A 19,882-nucleotide genomic window follows, 5' to 3' on the forward strand; every position below is an offset into this window, starting at 1 on the left:
CACCTGTACTCCGAGTGCTTTGGGAGGCCAAGAAGGGAGGATTCTTGAGGCCATGAGTTTGAGATTGGCCTGGGCAATATAGTGAGATCCCTTCTCCACAAAAAGTTTAAAAAAATTAGCTGGGTGTAGTGGCATGTGCCTGTAGACTCAGCTACTTGGGAAGCTGAGGTGGCAGGATCATTTGCACTCAGGAGTTTGAGGTTACAGTAAGCCATGTTCATGCCACTGCACTCCAGCCTGGGCGAAAGAGTTAAGACTCTGTCTCTAAAAAAAGAATAAAGAATATGCTCTGTTATTAATTTTTCAGCATTATGGAGGGTAAGCACACATAAAGTCCTCTGGCCACCATCGGAAACAGAATATAAAAAGGGTCACTGATAGGACCTTCTGTAGATTGGTTATCTCTAGTTTAATAATAAGGCAGCATATCTATGGTCTACGCCAAAATAAGTTTCCAGTTTCATAAAGTTTTCCATTAGTAGCTATAAACAGAAAAGGTGGTAACCTTTAATTTTTGCAGTGAACTGAGTCTGGTATAGAGGCAATGCTTGGGAAGATCCTTTGATACCAAGTAGCTGCCAGTTTCTTCAGGTGTGCCTTTATTTGCATCTTTTGGATCAATATCTAGGTCCTGTAAAAAAAAAAAAAAATTAGGGACTGTTAATAATGAAATCAGTGAAAGCCACAATATAATCTAGTACATAAGACGTCTTAACGGATATTGTTCTCTCGTGAATTTTGGCTTCTTGTGAATTTTGGTAATCCCGAAATTATCCAGGACTAAACAATGAAAACAACAATCTACGGTTATAATAGGAATTCTCAATTCTGTACTAAGCCATTTAAAAAGTAAAGTGAGCTCTGAAAGAGTTTCCTTTCAACTGATTCCTAGAAATGCTTCTTGAGCTACTCAAGTTTCCTCTTAAGCCGTTTGACTCCCGGTTTCTCTCCTCTTACTCATCACTTTTGGGAAGGTGCAGGGAAATTTATATGATTAGAATATTTAAGAAGGATAAATAAACAGCCTTTTCCTTTTTCTTCTTTTAGAGCCAACCCAATGGCCAAGAGTAAGAGGGTTCTGCTCCTCCAGTGAGAAGCCCACAGGCCCCTAGCTTGCTCAGCACCTCAGGAAGCCTATCTGGCCTCTGTACTGCTGAGACTGGAGGTGTGGGGTGGCCACTGAATTTTGGGGTTTGGTGCTAGACCATTTACTCTGACATGAAGCAATATCCTCCACAAAGCCTCTATCAGTAATAAAAGTGATATTTTGGGTTTCTGCTTGTCTTACCCCTTGGCTTGCTTCTCAGTTTGTCACACTCATGTAGGAAAGAGGGGTACTATTTACTGGCTTCTTTAGACCAACATAAAATAACTATCACACCTAAATGTTTGAAAAGAGCAGAACTAGATTTCTATTATTCCAGCATATGACCACACCTTAATAAGACTTAAAAACTACTGTTTCCAATGTAAGTTATCACTGTTTAAAAGGAAATTATTCTTGACATATTTATAGCACATTTTATTCCTTCACATTGGCTCTCCTGTTTAGGATATAAGAAATTAAAGGCATCTTTCCTGAGTGAACTTTAGACACTGCTAAATCTCATAAACTTAAGGTATTTTGGCAATTGGTAAATATTATGACCAGTGTTACTAAACTATAAATATATACACATATATATTTATATATATTTCCCATCAATTTTGTTTTAAAAAATTTAGTCTTTAATGAGTGAGAATATATCACTGTATTTTAAATAAAAGAGACTCACAAGTGGAAAATCGGTAACGTAGGCATCACACATTATTATCTCGGGTGGTTTGTAAACTATACTTGTATAGATTATCATGACATTGGAAAACTCAGCTGCAAATCCTAATTGAATCTGAACACCACAGTCAAACTTAAGACACATACTTTCTGGAAGTTCTGAAAAAGAACAATAAGAACAACTTTGGTAGGTTTCCTGATAAGAGGCAAATATTTATGGAGAATATAGTTAGAGAGCATTTCTTTTGCTTAAAAACATGATTTACATTGTTTCAACACATACAATTTAAAAAATAACGCTCAATATTCTGCTGGCCAAACAAAATCTTTCATTTACCATTTGCTTATAGTTCTTATCCAACTGTATATATAATTTTCATTGTGGCAATCAAAAATATGCATACAATTGTAGATAAATTTTCACTGTTGCCTCAATTTATATGACCAGAATTTTTCATAAAGCACAATGTCACTGAACAGCCACATTATAGTTTGTTTACCTTTAACCATTCTGTTAACTCTTGAATATTTAAAATACTTCTGGGTTTTATTGTTTTTCTATCATAGTTAATATTTCTTTATATATATGTAATGCTTTAAGATTGTTAGATAAAGCTATATGATTGTTCCTTTACATATGGGACAAATTATTTTCAGTTTACATGGAATATAAAGTTTCAGCATAACATGTCCAAAACAGAGTATTAATTTTTAAAACATTTGTCTACTTGATGGTATTAAAAAGTAGAAAGGTACCATCATAGTTTTAATTATTCCTTAATTACTTAAATTAGCCGTTTAAAAAATTTTTCTCTATACTTCCAGCAGTGTGGATTGTTGAATTTGCATCATTTGCTTGTTTACTGAGGGTCTTAATTTTTTTCTCTTATTTGTTACAAATATTTTCTATATGACCTTTTCATTTTGTTTTATGAAGTTTCGTTTACTATTGATCTTTATTTACCATTGTAATTTTGTTATTTGTTGTTTAGATCTTTTTTTATATATTTTTTAGAGAAAAGACATTCAATTACTTATCCAGTTATCTGGAATGGTGAGATATTTATAGCATTTTACATTTTAATGTGCTTTAATAAGTTAATTTACTAAAAATATATATTAGAGAACAATTTTTTTTTTTTGAGACTGAGCTTCACTCTTATTGCCCAGGCTGGAGTGCAATGGTGTGACCTTGGCTCACTGCAACCTCTGACTCCTGGGTTCAAGTGATTCTCCTGGCTCAGCCTCCAGAGGAGCTGGGATTACAGGCACTTGCCACCATGGCCAGCTAATTTTTTGTATTTTTAGTAGAGATGGGAGTTTGACCATGTTGGCCAGGCTGGTCTTGAACCCGACCTCAGGTGATCCACCTGCCTTGGCCTCCCAAAATGCTGGGATTACAGGTGTGCACCCCCACACCTGGCCAAGAACAAAAATTATTATTTATGAAAATAAAGATATTTTATAGAAGTTCATTAAATAATTATTTTTCAATTATCTATAAGAGACAGAATAGACACTTGGACTCAGAAAATCCAAAATTATTTCAATTGGTAATTTAAACTTATTTTTTCATTAAACATAGGTAATTAAGCTACAGATTGATTTTCACGTCATCTTCTCTGCTGATCACTCAACTTACTGATCAAGTGTCCAAGAAAGGATGCTCAGTTACATGAATAATCACAAGTACAGAGGACTTGTCTAGTGCCATGCTCATTTCTACCTGTGCACTCACTCAATCCCAATAACCTATGAGGCAGGTGCTATCTATTTTTTTTCTTCTCGAGACAGTCTCGCTCTGTCGCCCAGACTGGAGTGCAGTGGGACAATCTCTGCTCACTGCACTGCAACCTCTACCTCTCAGGTTCAAGAGATTCTCTTGCCTCAGCCGCCCTAGTAGTTGGGATTATAGGCACATGCCACCACACCCCACTAACTTTTTGTATTTTTAGTAGAGATGAGGTTTTGCCATGTTGCCCAGGCTGGTCTCTAACTCCTGACCTCAGGTGATCCACCTGCCTCAGCCTCCCAAAGTGCTAGGATTAGAGGCGTGAGCCACCACACCCAGCCTGAAGCAGGTACTATTTCTTATTTACATGTTATAGATAACATGTTCATAGAGTGGTAGAGACTGGATCAGAACCCAATCCATGATTTTCGACAGCTGCACACTTTAACAGGTCACAAATATAGGAGAACTAAAGGATTGTGTATTAGACGAATGGAAAATTAACCTATTTTAAAAATAGAAAAATTTTTAAATGGTCATTTTAATTTTACCAATGGTGACAATAATGGGCTAAATAATTTGATATTTCTAACATCAAATAAACCAGTGTAATATCCATAATTGAAATATTTGTTTGGTTTGAGATTTGCCTAGTAGGCCGAAATATTTTCACTGTAAAATTGGGAGGAAAGTTATTTATTCAGAAGAAACTTTATGATTTAACGTAAGTATATTATAGATCTAACAAAAAATAAGCTTTACCATACCATGAGCCTTGGCCCACTGTAGATTCCGCACAAGAGATTCAGCAGAATATTCTGTTCCCTGTATTGGATCAGTAAGTGCTCTCTTCTCAGATAAACTACTTCGAATCTCTAGAGCCTGTTTGCCTTTGGTAAGGTGACACTTACCCATATCTAAAAGATATGAAAATAAATATTATTTTTAAGACCACCAATTCTTATGTTTTAAATATTTAGGCTAAGAACTATCCTACATTATCAGGTTATATTCTCAGTATCATTTATTCACTCAACAAATATTTCCTGAGCACCTATTATGTGTCAGACATAGCAGGCATGTTTTAATTTTTACTCATGTGTAAGTATTCATAAATAGTATATGCCAATGTTTTAGGTTTTTGAATTCAACAAAAATGTTATATGTATGTCTTTGTAATGTGCCATTTTCATTCAATATGTTTTAGATACAGACTAATGTATATGGATACACATCAATTTAAATTTAGAAGTATCATATTCTTTAAGTTATAGTTTATCCCATTTCTGTCTACTATGTTATGAATTAACAATAGTAAGGTTCTTTTTTTAAAAAACGAGACAAAAATATATAGTGATCCAGAACTAAGTCTAAGTTAAATCAACATGTTGGAGGTTAAAAGGAGACACCAAGTATTGTAGGAGTACATTAAAATTATTATTTGTTAGAGAAGATATAAATATAATTTTAAAAAAAGATAAAATGAGCCAAATCAAAAAATTAGATGGTTAAAAAGGTACAAAAAATAACAAATGTAAATTAACTAAATTTTCTCATTAAAAGACCAAAATTATCAGATTGGATTTTAAACAATCTGTTATATGGTGCCTCCAAAAGCTACAGCAAAGCAGAATGACATGAAATGTTTGAAAGTAAAAGTGTAGAGAGGCAGGTTAGCCTAGGGGTTAAGAGTAGGAAGTAAAAGTGTAAAAAATAGCATATTAGGTCAACAAAAAGGAAGCTGGTATGGCTCTATTAACATGATACAAAAAGACAAAAAGCATTTGAAATGGAAGCATCACTACATAATGATAAAGGTTCAATTCAATAAGAAAATATAAACATTTAAAACAAAAAGTCACTATGAAGTAAAAAGTGCTAGAATTACAAGAAAATTTGGTAAATTGAGAGATTTCAACATCTCAATTATTGATCAAAGAGATAATCAGCAGAAATATAGAACTGAAAAAAAATAAAAATTAATAGGCCAAACCTAATGGGCATACATAGAGTTCTGCAACCAGTGCTATAAAAATACAAATTTTTCTCAAGTACATATGCAAAATTTATAAAATTTCATCTTTTACTTGGCCATAATGAAAACCTCCACAAATTTCAAAGCATAGCAACTAGACTATATGTGATCACAAAGCAATTAAGGTAGAAATAAAAGTGAAATGAAAATTCCTGCCATATTTGAAAATTAAAGACAATATTATATAACTTAAAGGTCAAAGAAAAAAAAGTAAAAAAATCCCTAAACTTGTAGGATGTGATGAAAGTGATGTTTTAAGAGAAATGTAAAGCCTTAGAAATTTAAGTTGGAAAAAATAGGCTAAAAGTGAATGAACTAGATGATGTTAGAAAAAGAATAAAGTAAATGCAAGGCAAGACATAAATAAACAGCAGAAGTTAATGATGTAGAAAACAATGAAAAAGTAGAAGAGATCAACAGAGCCCAAGGCTGGTTCTTCAAAACGAAATAGCACAATTGGCAAAAGCTGTCAATAAAGAAAAACACAAAGTAGGTACAAGTAAGTAATACTGATGAAAACGGATACATAACTACAGATAAAGCAGAGATTAAAGAATACTATTAGAAATATGAGCAACTAATGACAACAAATTTGAAAACTGCCCAAATTTGTAGGAAAATATAACTTATCAAAATTGACTCAAGAAATGAAAAGCCTACATGGTGTAAGTGTATGTATATAAGATATACATATAGCTATTAAAAATATGAACAATGTTCAATATCACTAATGGTTAGGGAAAACCAAATCAAGACTACATGAGATACTATTTAACATTTGATTGGCAAAAATAAAGAAGTCTATCAAGTGATGGAGAGAGTACAGATTCACATTATCCCTTGCCGGCTGGGGGGAGTAGGGTAAGTGCAGACTCGGCAACCACTTTACAAAACTGTCTGGCATTCTCTCTTAAAATGGAATACCGTCATACCCTATGACACAGCAATTCCAAGCCCTAGAATTACACCGCAAAGAAATTCATGCATACATAATCCAGGAGACATATACAAGACTGTTAACCGCAACTAACAAATGCTCACCAACACAGGAGAGTAGTTGAAAAAAACTACTAGTATGTTTGCATAATAGAGTATTACATAGCAGTTAAAATGAAAAACTACAGTCATGTAACAATATGGATCAATCTTAGCAATATAATATTAACTAAAAAAATTCTAGTCTCAAAAGACTACATAGAGCATAATACCTTTTTATAAAGTTAAAAACAAAACTATGCATACTTTTGGGTATATATAAACTCAAACTATGTAAAAAGAAAAAGGAATAAGTTTAGAATGGTAGTTATCACGGAGTAGGGGAAGGGAAAAGAGGGATCCTATAATTAGATGTAGGTTACTGTCAAGGTCCTATACTCATATCGAACATCTACTCACAATAAAAACCCTCAGTAGTATGTTCAATACTTCTAATAATAATGCTGTCCTGAATAGTACAAAAATAAAAGTTGGGTTACAGACTGATGGCTATAGCTTTATAACCAATTTACCTCATATTTTGTTTTCCTTGCACACAGCTGAAATTGGTAAGGTGGGCCGGGCATGGTGGCTCACACCTGTAATCCCAGCACTTTGGGAGGCTGAGGCTGGTGGATCACTTGAGGCCAGGAGTTCGAGACAGGCCTGGCCAACATGGTGAAACCCTATCTCTACCAAAAATACAAAAATTAGCCGGACATGGTGGTGCGTGCCTGCAGTCCCAGCTACTCGGGAGGCTGCGGCAAGAGAATCATTTGAACCTGGGAGGTGGAGGTTGCAGTAAGCCAAGATTGTGCCACCACACTCTAGCCTGCGTGACAGAGACTCTGTCTCAAAGAAACCAAAAAATTAAAAAAGAAATTGGTAACATGTTTATTTTTCCCTTCAACTCCTTGGCTTATAATCTCTAAATACTTTTTTTCCCTCTGGAATTTTTTTTTGAGACGGGGCTTGTTCTGTCACACATGCTGGAGAGCGGTGGTGTGATCATACTTACTAGTCTCAAACTCCCAGGCTCAAGCAATCCTCCCACCTAAGCCTCACAAGTAGCCAGCACTGCAGGTGCACACCATAATGCCTGGCTAATTTTTTAAATTTTTATAGAGATGGGGGTCTGACAGTGTTGCCTAGGTTGGTCTCAAACTTCTGTGCTCAAGTGATCCTCCTGCCTCAGCCTCCCCAAATGCTGGGATTACAGGCATGAGCCACTGTACCTGGCCCTGAATAATTTTTTTTTTTAATTGAGAGGGAGTCTTGCTGTGTTGCCCAGGCTGGTCTTGAATTCCTGGGCTCAAGCAATCCTCCTACCTCAGCCTCCCAAAGTGCTGGGATTACAGGTATGAGCCACCATGCCCAGCCATGGAATAATTTTTAATTAAATAATCTGGAAGATCCAAAGGGAGAAGCAGCAAAGTTTTGTTTCAAAACTGGATGACTTGTGAAAAATTTCATACAACTACTTTTGCTCTTTACTACTAAGACAGGGGTCAGATACAAAGCACCCAAAACTCAAAATAAGGGCTAGATTTAACTGTATTATTTATCATGATGCTATTAGGCCTTTACTTATTTTGTACAATGAGTGGGCTGTTACCCATGAAGGGCACAATGTGCACGGCACTGAGCTGAGTGTGCTCCATGTACACTGTAGGGTCTTCCTGCTTGGGCAATTCTGGTTAAGCAGACATGGTAAGACTGAAAAAGATCAGTGAAAAGCAAAACTTTCTAAGACGTTTATAAGAAGTTCAAATATCCTCACAGCACATATCGGGATGCCATTCATTGCTATGACAATTTGGTAAATATATATGGGTGAGCATGGTGCTTTTTATTAAGTTTTAAAATAGTTAAAATGTATTTAAAAACGAAACTGAAATAAAACACTGTAGAGTTTCTGGAGCACCTTACTGGATCTCAGTTTATATATAACCGACATAATCCAAAGGTTTTCTTTTTTTTTTTAAGCAGCAGAGCCTTTCCTTCACATGTGAGCTTCAGAAGAAGCCTACTGTAGAAAACAAATAAAAGTGGAACTTCTCTGGTTGAAGCGGGAGGGTGGCAGGAAGTCCAAAGCCCTGGCTGGTTATGTTAAATGGAAAAGTGGCTAAGTCAAGTGGTCTAAAATAGCTACACAGATAAAAACATGAAAATAAATATGGCTGACAGTTGGTCAAACACCTTATACCCAAACTGCCATCACTGGAACATCCATGAAACTCCATTTTCTAGTGGTGCTAGTTTGTGAAAGAATGACTTTTTAAAAACATTTTTATTTTGAAGACAGGGTCTTGCTATGTTGCCCAGGCTGTTCTTGAACTCCTGGCCCTAAGTGATCCTCCTGCCTCAGCTTCCCAAAGTGCTGGGATTACAGGCTTGAGCCACCATGCCTGGCCAAGTTACCTTCTTTTTGCTATGGCTTATAAAATGTTTTTTCAAAAAACACAGTGCAATCTACTGAAATAATAGGTACTTATTCAGCATCTGACATATGCATAGTATTATACCAGCAGGCAGGGAAAGAACAGATAGAAGATGTGGCATTAGACCCCCTAGGATCACATCCTTAAATCAAGATTTTAAAACTACTAAGTTCATCAAGGAAAAAAATGAACTCAGCTTTTCCCAGCAGTGTCTAAAAATTTCTGTAGTTTTCTCTCTCCCGTCCTGGGAGAGACTGCTCACTGGACAACTCCCCACCACCCCTCCACGCCCCCCATCCACCCCCAAATAGGAAGATTTGCCAGCACCAAGGCACTGGGCATAGAAGCAAAGTAGAGCTCTGACGATTCAACTTTATTTAATGACTGTGCCTAGGCTTAGCCTTATAGTCTAAGTAATGCTGCACAGATGGTGGAGAGCTATGTCAAAAGGGAAGGAAAGATGACATTAAATAGAAGTGTTGCTGAACGTTATATTAATATAAAAATTGTTTTGTAAAGTAGATACTAATTCCAAACCCACATAATAACAATAAGAATAAAACAATCGCCAGAGAGGGAACCCTGAATAGGTGTGTCTCCCCTGCTCTCCTTTTTCTGAGTAATTTTCTCTTTATTTTACCTTCTGCAACTTCATCCAGTAACACAGTGATTTTCTTATCTTCTAATAATCTATCTTTTAAAAATTTCATAAAGATTCCATTTGCCAATCCAGAATGCTGGATTTCAAAAGCTTCTGCTCCTTGACACCTTAAAAATAGAAAAAGAAGTTAAACCAGGCACAGAAAGGCAAATACTGTATGTTCTCACTTATATGTGGATGCTAATAAAAATGAACTCAGAGAAGCAGCCAGCAGAATGGTGGTTACCAGGGGGTGGGGATGGCGTGGGGACTGTTAGTCACAGGGTACAATGTTTCAGTTAGGAGGAAAAAAGATAAGTATTTGAGGTGATATGTGAATTATTTTGATTCAATCATTCCACATTGAATACATACATCATAGCATATCTTTGTATCCCATAAATACATACAATTATAACTTGTCAATATCCAATAAAAATAATTTTTTAAAAAGAAAATGTTAGAAAAGCAAACACTTGCCACATGGGACTTCTGTATACACCGATAAGCTTCCTTTTCTCTTCTGCCTCTCACATGACACTGATAATTAAAGAGTTAATCTTTAAGCAGGAACTACATGCCCAATTTGGGCTTAATAATTAAGATACCATGATATGGAATGCTAAAGTCGATCATTTACAATTTTCTACGCAGAATATCAAGGAGGTAAATTTATGCTTACATGTCTATAGGTATTTTCTAGGCCTCTAATCTATAATCAAAAAACCCTCAGGAGCCAGGCATAGTGGCACATGCCTGTAATCCCAGCGACTCAGAGGGCTGAGGCAGGAGGATCGCCTGAGCCCAGGAGCAGTGAGCTATGATGGCGCCTCTGCACTCCAGCCTGGGCGCCAGAGTTAAGACCCCTGCTCCTAAAAAGCAAAAACAAAAAGACATCAAACAATAAAGGAAACCTCAATGTAAACATAAAATGTTCTTACGTGGCATATCCAAACACAATATTGGCGGTGACTTTTAGTGCATCCAAGATTGGAATGGTATCATCGTAGTCATTTCTATTTAAGGGAGGTGGAGGAGAAGGGCAGATAGAAATATGAAAAGTTAAAGAGCATTCTTAAAAGAGTATAAATAATGAGAAAATACAAGTTTTTTAGAATACATAATTTAAAATTATAGATTTGAAATTTTTCATCTAGGTAGCTACATATCTACCCAAAATAACCCACTATCTCTTTGTTAGCTCTAAAACTGGAGTTGCATTTGAACTCTGGCATTGGATTTTGATTGGTAAATGCTGAGCAAGCAAAAAATAGTAAATCTAGAGGAGTAGTCATTGGTTCTATTCCTTAGAAAGGCAATGGCAGACAAATGGGATCCAAACCTCCAAACATCTGCTTCGGCTACTCATTCTGTGTCTGGAAGACCAGGACTAACTAGTGACCAGAAATCCCAACTCCATGGGTGTTGGTCTTGTTAATTCCTGAGGGAATAACTATAATGATTATAACTATAATGATTATTAAAGACATCTAAAGGCATTCTGGAGAGTTGAATCCCCTGTAGTATGAATAAATGCCCATGCCCTTTAGTTCTTCATTTGTGTTCTATAGCAAATACGAAGAGTTAAAATAATTAGATATACATGGAGTAAATATATTTTCCTCTAGTTTTGTTCTTCCAGTTTCAATGTATAAACTAAAATTCACAAACACAAATGGCTGTTAGCATTTCACAGGTTTCTCTAGTTTGTCATGGTTGATATTTAATTCCGACAATTGTTTAATAGAGATTAGAAAATTTACCTTTTCCTACACATATCCAACAAGAACACATTAAGTCCAGTTTCTTTTTCTTGCATCAATTTCAGTATATTTTGTACACACAGACAATTTTCAGACCTATATGGATTTGGAGCATCAACAGGGACCATGAAGCTGTTCCCAAAATTTTCATAACCATGTCCTGCATAATATAATAACCCTGAAAAGAGGAAAAATAAAAGAGAGGTAGATGTCAATTCTAAATGCACTCTGAACATATAGACTGCATAACTTTTTGTAGAAAAACCTTGACTTTTTCTTCAAGTTGATGCGAGCATATGTAAGAAATACCCAATTATAAATACAGACAATGTTAATTTGCATTTAAAATTATTGGCAACAGGCCAGGCATGATGGCTCACACCTATAATCCCAGCACTTTGGGAGGCCAAGGCAGGCAGATCACTTGAGATCAGGGGCTCGAAACCAGCCTGGCCAAGGTGGTGAAACCCCATCTCTACTAAAAATACAAAAATCGGCTGGGCATGGTGGTGGGCACCTGTAATCCCAGCTACTTGGGAGACTGAGACAGGAGAATCACTTGAACCTCGGAGGTGGAGATTGCTGTGAGCTGAGATCATGCCGCTGTACCCCAGCCTGGGTGATAGAGCAATACTCCGTCTCAAAAAAATAATAAATAAATAAAATTATTACCAACAGTCTGCACTTAAAATTTGCATTTTAAGACAATATCAAAATGCTGTCTGAAGTATATCCTAATTTATAAAATATATTTATAACCAATAGTATAATATAAAATACGATTTTATGTTATGATATATAAAAAAGAATGCAACTAGGATTTATCTCCTGACTCATTTGTCTCCTCCATGAAGCTAGGAGTTCTGTTAGGGCAGAGATAGTCTTACATTTATTTATTTGTGTGTTCCTGGCATAGAGCAGGAGCTTAGTAACTATTTAACAGATGAACAAACACACACAATTCAGATGAATAGCAACTGCAATATGAAGTCAAGAAACTGCAGGTATCACCATAAACAGTTAAGGGTTATTAAAATAAAATGTAGTTTTATAATCACAGATGGGAAATATGACTTCACAGATTGCTATTTTTTCTTTTTTGCTATGAGATATAAATATCAATCTTCCATATACAGTCTTTTGAATTAATAATCTAAAATTTGGGATAGTTTTAGGACTCAACAGATAAATCATATTTCCTTACTGAGAAATGATACTATAAAAACTAACCCAAACAACTCAATGTTTTCTTGAAATTTGTTTTGGCTGTAAAAAACAACAAAAATATCAGTCTGAACTTCTTCATAAAAATACTGTACAAAACACTTTTGAAGATATCCTCCCCTCTGCTTGTAATCTCTAGAGCCCACTAATTTTGCTCTCTCAATATTTTGGATTTAATGATTTCCTTACAGGGTATTTTAAAGCAAATAGGAAAAGCCATTTAGACAGGGAACCAAAAATAGCTAATCCATTGTAATTATGGCCCCGACTCCTAGCGGAGAATGCGGCTTTGAGAATTAAAGACAATTTGCTTCATGTGGTCCTACAGGACAAACTCCAGGTCCTCTGCTTTTTTTGAATTTCGATTAAAATGAGAAAAATGGTTCTTTCAAATACGTTTCAGCTAAAATGAGAAAATGGATATACCCATTTATCAAGTGTAGGTTTATCCTACAGCTCATGTGTGCACTGGAAGTTATCATGTAGGCACTGAGAGAAACGAAAAAGAAAGACAAAGTTCCTGACCTCTAAGCAGGAGATCAGGAGATTCATGCATGGAGATTCACACATGTTTATGTTATCAAACAACAATGAAAGTCATCACATAATTAAATGCCATAAATCATGTTAGTGGGACAACCACCATGTACGTATGAAATGAGTAAAGTACAGAGAGGAATATCAGTATGAAGTGAAACAACAGGGGATGGTCTTAACAGAGGGAATGGCTAGAAATTTGGAAAGGCAGAGAGCGAGGTAGATTATGGGCAGAAGAACAGAAATAAACACGGATTGGACCTGGAATGAAAGCTAACAGAAAAGAGACTAGCCTAGCAAAAAACTAAATTACTGTTGTGAATGAAAATAAGAGTGCACACACAGGGAATTTTAAAAAGGAGTGCACAGATATGGAGGGTTTTAAAAATAATGACCAAAAGAATGGATTTAATTCAATAAACCACGAAGATCAGGTAAGTGAAAAGACAACCCACACAATGGGAGAAAATATTTGCGAATCATTTATCTGATAAGGACAGCTTGTATCCAGAATAAAGAACTCTTCTACTCATCAACAAAAAGACGGGCGCAGTGGCTCACGCCTGTAATCCCAGCACTTTGGGAGGCCAAGGTGGGTGGATTACCTGAGGTCAGGAGTTCAAGACCAGCCTGGCCAACATGGTGAAACCCTGTTTCTATGAAAAATACAAAAATCCAGCCAAGTGTGGTGGCAGGAGCCTGTAATCCCAGCTACTTGGGAGGCTAAGGCAGGAGAATCACTTGAATCCAGGAGGCGGCGGTTGCAGTAAGCTGAGATTGTGCCACTAGCACTCTAGCCTGGGCAACAGAGCAAGACTCCATCTCAAAAAAAAAAAAAAAAAAAAAAAAGACTAATGACTTGATTTAAAAATAGGCAAAGGATCTGATGCTTCTCCAAAGAGGATATATGAGTGGCAAGTATGCACATGAAAAGATGCTCAACATCATTAGCCACTAGCGAAATGCAAATCCAAGTCATTTTATACTCACCAGGATGGCTACAATAAAAAAGACAAGAACAAGTGTTGGCAAGGGTGCAGAGAAATTGGAACCCTCATTCATTTCTGGTGGCACAAAAGTAAAATGGTGTAAGAACTTTGGAAAGAGTTTTGCAGTTCCTCAAAAAGTTAAATATAGATTACCATATGACCCAGGTATTTTACTCCCAGGTACATACCGAAGAGAAATGGAAACTATGTTCACACAAGAATGTGTACACAAATGCTCATAGCAGTATTATAATGTCCAAAAATGTCCATGAGATGATAAATGAATAAAATATAGTATAATCATATAATGGAATATTATCTAGCCTTAAAATAATGAAGTTGTAGTACATGCTACAATATGAATGAACTTTGAAAACATTACGCGAAGTGAAAGAAGGCAGACATAAAAGGCCACATATTGGGTGATTCCATTTATATGAAATGTCCAGAATAGGCAAATCCATAGAAACAGAAAATAGATTTGTGGTTGCCAGGGGAATGGGAGTGACTGTTAATGGATATGAATGGATATGGGGTTTCTTTTTGGGGTGATGGAAATGTTCTGAAGGTAGGTAGTGGTGACTGATGCCCACCTTTGTGAAGATACTGAAATCACCAAATTATACACTTTAAAAAGAGTACAACTTATACTTCTCTATCAAGTATTCAAAATATAACTCTATTTTCCATCAGTCCCTTTACTGCTTCAAGAGCAAGATAAACTTATTTTTAACCTCCACAACTTTGCTCAAGTTACTCTATCTCCTTTCTATCTACCCAAACCATAACTAGTCCTCAAGGGCTATTTCCAATGTTCACTAATCCTTGGCAAGTTACTACCTGGTAACTACTACCTGGTAACTGGTTTGTGGCTTTCTAACACACTTCAAATTCTCCCTACCTTGAAATGCTGTAGCAGCACTTTCTGACCATCACCTACTGGCTTTTCCTGACATTGTATAGTCCTATGTCTACTTAGTTTTTCTGATAAGAAATCATAATGACACTAATCTTTTACATTTGCACACTCTGAGTAGCTCTTATCAGAAATGTTTGGGACCAGGAGTGTTTTGGATTTGGGATTTTCAGATTAGAGATACTCAACCTGTATAACATTTTCTTGGTTTTCAAAGGACTTTCACACACAATCTAATTTTAATCCATATAAGAACTTTAAATGATTTCCACCCTTATTTTATAGATGAGAAAATTAAATTGCAAAGATTAAATGATTTGCTTAAAATCACAGAGTTGATGTTTTGACTACATAGAGTTTTTTCTCCTTGTATTAAAGGACTATCGTTTTCTTTTTTTTTTTTTTTTTTTTTGAGACAGAGTTTCACTCTTGTTGCCCAGGCTGGAGTGCAATGGTGTGATCTCAGCTCACCGCAACCTCTGCCTCCTGGGTTCAAGTGATTTTCCTGCCTCAGCCTCCTCGGTAGCTGAGATTACAGGCATATGCCACCATGCCCAGCCAATTTTGTATTTTTAGTAGAGACAGGGTTTCTCCATGTTGGTCAGGCTGGTCTCAAACTCCAGACCTCAGGTGATCTGCCTGCCTCGGCCTCCCAAAGTGCTGAGATTACAGGCGTTGAGCCACCGTGCCCAGCCCGGGACTAAAATTTTCTTAGGAGGACAGATCATGATCTTTATTCACTATTATTTCCCTCAGCACATAGCATACTCCTTTATCTGGACTATAGATGTAACAAAAATAACTCAGTAATTACTTACTGAATTGCGTTAAATTAACAATGCAAATCAATCAAGACAGGGTCAGATCCGGAGGTCTCTTTTCAAGGGTCTGACTTTTAGTAGAAATGGTACCATTTCAACTGGTATTACTTAGAGACAACTAACAACAGGCCTGGGTGCTGCCTCCCTCATGTCAGGTAATATGTCTGGCTCCAGCAAGACTTGACTGGGGTGAAGATACAACTCTGAGGGAAGGCTTAGCTCCCATTCATCCAGGGAAACGCTGAATGTTGTTCTGTTACATTAATGCCACATGCCCAGCCCTGCAACTGCTGAATGAAATTAAGGCACTTAACACCAAAATATTTTTTCTCTTTCCCAAAATGTCTTACGAAAAGTATAACTATTTTGTATCAAAGTCTGCAACCAAATTATATTGAGGGGAATTAAGTACTTTCGTGTAAAATGAACTAGTCCAAATCTTTTTTTAAAAAAAAATTTATTTATTTGAGACAGGGTCTTGCTCTGTTGCCCATACTGGAGTGCAGCAGTGCGATCATGGCGCACTGCAGCTTCGACCTCACAGGCTCAAGCTATCCTCCCACCTTAGCCTCCCAAGTAGCTGGGACCACAGACATGTGCCACCATGCCTGGCTAATTTTTAAATTTTTTGTAGAGATGAGGTCTCACTATATTGTCCAGGCTGGTCTCGAACTCCTGGGCTCAAGCAACCCTCCTATCTTAGCTGCCCAGAGTGTTAGGATTATAGGTGTGAGCCACTGTGCATGGCCCAAATCGTTGTTGCTGTTGTTGTTGTTTTTAAATTCCATCTCTAGTACTGCTTATTTATTTAATTAACTATCCCATTACTCAAGGATAGAGAAGAAAATAGGTATTTTTTTTTTACAAATGTCAAAGAACTTACTGTACTTAGAAATGTAATTCTGCAAATTAGATCTTTAGGGAGTTTTATTTCTTGGGAAGATGATTCAAGAATATAGTCACGGATATTTATTTTTGTCTACAGAGAAAATAATCATTTAAATGAAAAACTTTTCCACTCAACTGAATATGCACTCCACTTAGCACAGTGAGTGGCTGATGAGCACAACACCCGCCACCCCAGCAGGCTTACACGGCACTTACTCTGTGCCAGGCACGGTTCCAAGAAAGGTCACTAGTTATATTGCCTCACACAATCCTCACACCAAGGTAGGTAATATTAACATCCCTCTTTTACAGACGGGAAAACTGAGACATGAAGAGGTTTAAAAGCTCACCCAAACTGAAATGCCTAGTAAGTGACAGAACCAAAATACGGATGCAGGCCAGCCTCACTACTGTGCTATGTAATACTGTCTCTATAATCTACTGCTGGCTTTTTAGGTAACTTGACTCTCAGACAATGTAAAATGTCAGTGCACTGGTTTTTCACTGTTTTACGACACTACAGCTTTAACCCCCCCGACTTTTTTTCCTCAGGAAAAAAAACCTTAGGCAGGCCAGGCGCGGTGGCTCACACCTGGCCTTTTGGGAGGCCAAGGTGGGTGGATCACAAGGTCAGGAGATAGAGCGAGACCATTCTGGCTAACACAGTGAAAGCCCGTCTCTACTAAAAATATGAAAAATTAGCCAGGCGTTGGTGGCATGTGCCTGTAATCCCAGCTACTCGGGGGGCTAAGGCAGGAGAATTGCTTGAACGCAGGAGGCGGAGGTTGCCATGAGCCGAGATTGCGCCACTGCACTCCAGCCTGGGCGACAGAGCAAGAGTCTGTATCAGAAACAAACAAAAAAACAAAAACCCAAAACAAAACCCCTAAAAACCTTAGGCAGACCCTTAATACACAGAAACTGATTAAAGCTGGGTTTCTCTCACTGAGGCCTGAAGTAGAATGCTACTTAGTCCAAATCCCCAATCTAAAGATAAAAAAGTGCTTGAATGTCTTTAATAAATTGACAGGAAACGACAATAATAATAGGTACAGTATTTTGAGCATTTTTAGTGTGCCAGGCACAGGGATAATTATTTTATCTTATCCTGTAAACCTCATTAATTTAGTTCTGTCCATTTTGTAGATTCCTTTTGGCTTAGAAAAGTTAAAGAACCAGTCACACAGCTGGTCAGCAGAAAGCCAAAGCTTCGAACCCACGCTAGCTATGCTAAGGCCCACTGCTTAACCAACCACTGAGCTACATGAACTGAACACCTGCTCCGCTGCAGGCCGAATAACACTTTTGCCATATTCTGACGGGACTCCTTTACCATTCTTCTACACGAAAGCACAGCTAAGCTGTAGCAAGAGATGAACACAGAAAGGCTATGTGGGGACAGATCTCAGGCCAAAGAGTTACTTTTTATCCTGGCCATCTATACAACATAACTAGAAATCTTTCTCCTTATTTATCTTTAAGGACATGTAGTGTAAGTCAGTTATTTCTGGTTTTGGTTCCTGTTTTTTATGTTTATATATGTTTAAAACTGAATTATTGTCTGTTTATTTCTTCTACAAGCCTGCGTGGACATTATAATATAAAAGGGCATGAACTCGGGTTCCTCTATTCTCCGTGTCTAGCTGTTCATGCTGAAATTCCTGTGACTCTGTCTTCCATCTTCCCCCACAGCCCTCAAGCACTGAGTCCCCTGGTAATATCAACTAGCGGTAAAGGCATAGTCCAAAAGAAAAACTAAAGGTTTCTTTATTATGATATGCCCTAAACCCTCAAGCCTCTACCACACTTACATTTAGTGTAGATGTGTCTGATGTTTGGAACATTCACAATACTTCAAAATATAATGCAGCCACCCTGTTAAGACACGAATCAGTAGGATTTAAAAGTTTTCTAGCTTTCTTAAGCTGACATTTTGCTTTAACATGCCTCTTTATTTTGTACTCCAAGATGATGTTTTTATATTGGGGCAAAGCTTCAGCTTAAACTGCAATCTTGTCATAATTTTTAATATTTCTGGTTCTCTACTTCACAGGGGCAACTAAAGGATCTGTTTTTGTTATTCTGAGATGGAGTCTTGCTTTGTTGCCCAGGCTGGAGTGCAGTGGTGTGCTCTTGGCTCACTGCAACCTCCCCCTCTCGGGTTCAAGTGATTCTCCTGCCTCAGCTTCCTAATTAGCTGGGATTACAGGTGCCCACCATCATGCTGGGCTAATTTTTGTACTTTTAGTAGAGACGGGGTTTCACCATGTTGGCCAGGCTGGTCTCGAACTCCTGACCTCAGGTGATCTGCCTGCTTTGGCCTCCCAAACTGCTGGGATTACAGGTGTGAGCCACCATGCACTGGCCACAGGATTTGGTTTTACAAGCCAAACAAAGGGCTTAAAAGTCATATTGAAAATATCAATAAGAAATGAGAATAAACAACCAAGGTAGTAATTCTTCATATAATTCCCTCAATCTTTAAATACTTCACCAATACAGAAACCTAAACTGATCAATATTTTTTCCTTACACCTCATCACTTCTAGTGAAGTTTTGGAAGCCTTTTCCTTTTTACGCCACGTAGGCACCTTAAAAGCTGAGATCAATTGTATAATATAAAAACAACCAACACCCCTGATGCCAAATTGAAAATACAGGTTGAGTATCCTTAATCTGAAAGACTTGGGACCAGAAGTGTTTCAGATTTTTTTTTCTTCAGATTTTGGAATATATACATATACATAACGAGGTTATCTTGGGGATGCCACCCAAGTCTAAACACGAAACTCATTTATGTCTTTCTTTTCTTTTTTGAGACCAAGATTCCAAGTCTCATTCTGTCGCCTAGGCTGGAGTACAGTGGTGTGATCTTGGTTCACTGCAACCTCTGCCTCCCGGGTTCAAGCGATTCTCGTGTCTCAGCCTCTTGAGTAGCTGGGATTACAGGCATGCACCACCACGCCCAGCCAATTTTCGTGTGTTTATTTTATTCTATTTTTTTTTTGAGACGGAGTCTTGCTCTGTCACCCAGGCTGAAGTGCAGTGGCGTGATCTCGGCTTACTGCAACCTCCACCTCTTGGGTTTAAACCATTCTCCTGCCTCAGCCTCTCGAGTAGCTGGGATTACAGGTGACTGCCACCATA

The 19,882-nt window shown here is 37.3% G+C and overlaps 1 protein-coding gene across 3 annotated transcripts in view; it reads right to left on the reverse strand.

Annotated features, from left to right (window-relative positions):
* The window catches only part of MALT1 (MALT1 paracaspase), a 73,660-nt gene that overhangs the window by 3,564 nt on the left and 50,214 nt on the right, over positions 1 to 19,882 (reverse strand). For all 3 annotated transcript variants that reach the window (XM_032152172.2, XM_032152169.2, XM_058438292.1), the window contains 6 exons: positions 11,361 to 11,538; positions 10,539 to 10,613; positions 9,598 to 9,725; positions 4,274 to 4,423; positions 1,776 to 1,933; positions 506 to 631 (listed from right to left, as the gene is read on the reverse strand). In XM_032152172.2, coding sequence (XP_032008063.1) covers positions 506 to 631; positions 1,776 to 1,933; positions 4,274 to 4,423; positions 9,598 to 9,725; positions 10,539 to 10,613; positions 11,361 to 11,538 — 815 coding nt within the window. The remainder of the gene's footprint in view (positions 1 to 505; positions 632 to 1,775; positions 1,934 to 4,273; positions 4,424 to 9,597; positions 9,726 to 10,538; positions 10,614 to 11,360; positions 11,539 to 19,882) is intronic.

The sequence above is a fragment of the Hylobates moloch genome, unplaced genomic scaffold (genome assembly GCF_009828535.3).
Source record: "Hylobates moloch isolate HMO894 unplaced genomic scaffold, HMol_V3 SCAFFOLD_5, whole genome shotgun sequence".
In the NCBI taxonomy this organism is placed as follows: domain Eukaryota; kingdom Metazoa; phylum Chordata; class Mammalia; order Primates; family Hylobatidae; genus Hylobates; species Hylobates moloch.